This window comes from Propithecus coquereli, unplaced genomic scaffold, assembly GCF_000956105.1.
Source record: "Propithecus coquereli isolate 6110/MARCELLA unplaced genomic scaffold, Pcoq_1.0 Scaffold3, whole genome shotgun sequence".
Lineage (NCBI taxonomy): Eukaryota > Metazoa > Chordata > Mammalia > Primates > Indriidae > Propithecus > Propithecus coquereli.
In genome coordinates, this window is record NW_012148618.1 from 19,661,910 (window position 1) to 19,663,445 (window position 1,536).

The 1,536-nt window shown below is 36.1% G+C and overlaps 1 protein-coding gene across 1 annotated transcript in view; it reads right to left on the minus strand.

Moving 5' to 3' along the window:
* The window catches only part of SECISBP2L (SECIS binding protein 2-like), a 66,390-nt gene that overhangs the window by 37,588 nt on the left and 27,266 nt on the right, over window positions 1–1,536 (minus strand). The window contains exon 8 of the mRNA XM_012649147.1: window positions 854–988. Coding sequence (XP_012504601.1) covers window positions 854–988 — 135 coding nt within the window. The remainder of the gene's footprint in view (window positions 1–853; window positions 989–1,536) is intronic.

Here is a 1,536-nt window from a genome sequence, read left to right on the forward strand (position 1 = left end):
AGTAGAGACAGGGTCTCGTTCTTGCTCAGGCTGGTCTCGAACTCTTGAGCTCAGGCAATCGTCCTGCCTTGGCCTCCCAGAGTGCTAGGATTACAGGCTTGAGCCACCGCGCCCGGCCTACATCTTAATGCAACCAAATTCTACTTATTCTTTAAAATCCATTCCAAGTGTTATTCCTGTCCTGCTCCAAGCCCAAAGTGATTTGTTTCTCCTTTGAACTCCAACCCACATTCAAGTATTAGGTATGTATATCCCTACATTCCTGTACTACACAGCAACCAACCTTCCTAAGGATAGCGTGTCTATTCCTTAATGTACCATTTGGAGCACAATACTTTACATATATAATAGTCCACCAACAAGAGCCAGTCAGATGAATGAACAATAGAAACAGTGCAATTAGGATATAAACTGTCTGCCAAGCAGGGAAAGTAAAATAGCCATTTCTCTTCCTTCTCCAAAACCCTCCTGCCTGGCAGCACAGACTAACTAGATTGAACTATTTAAATGAGAAAAACCTTACAAATGGACTGAACGACAATAAAAATTAAGAGAAAAAGTTTCATACTAGATAACGTCCACAGGAAATCAAGTTCTATTTCTACATATTACCTCAAAATGATGAGCACACATAACAAAAACTTATAAAAATAAACATTAATAAAATTAATGTTAGATTGAATACATAACCAAGACAAATAGAGTCAATATTTCTGAGTAATTTATAATCTAATAGAGGAGTCACATGTTAAGACATAAAAAGTACTCATCATAATGTTTACAATGAAACAAACTAATTTCTTAAAGGAAGTATTTGCTGTAACAGTTCACAAATAGAGTTTGAAAAAAATACCTCAAAATATAAAGACTCAGAATTTGGGTCGCTTCTATGGGATTGACTAGGGTTTAAATGCTTATTATCTTGTCTCTTTTGCAAATTCTGTCTTCTTTCTGAGGAAGTACTGTGTCCTCGGCATCTGAATCCAACCTAGGTAAACCCCACAGGGGAAAAGAAAATCTAATTATTTTTAAGTAAACATTTTATTGAAGTATAGATACTTAGACACTTGCAAAAAGTATCTAAAAGTGTACAACTCAATAAATTTTCACAAGTGTGTAATTTATTTTAAAAGGTCAAAACTTCCAACAAGTTAATTATAAGGAAAATATGAAAATGAGACAACTAATGCATGCTATTTATTTTTTTCCTGTACATCAACATTTATTACCAGCTTTATTCGTAGAAGCTAAAAACAGGAAACAAGCCAGATGGCCTTCAGTGGGTGAACAGTTAAACTGACTGTGGTATATCCATACTACAGTATGGTGGTCAGTAGTCAACCACAAAAAGAAACAAACTACAGGGATCTCCAGAGAACCATTCAAGTGAAAAAGCCAATCCCAAAAGCACTGTGTGAGTGCATTTATACAACATTCCTAACAACAAAATTATAGAAAGGGAGGATAGATTAGTGGATTCTAGGGGATAAAGGGCGGCTGGTGGGGAAGAGAAAAGAGTGTGGCTACGAAAGGGCA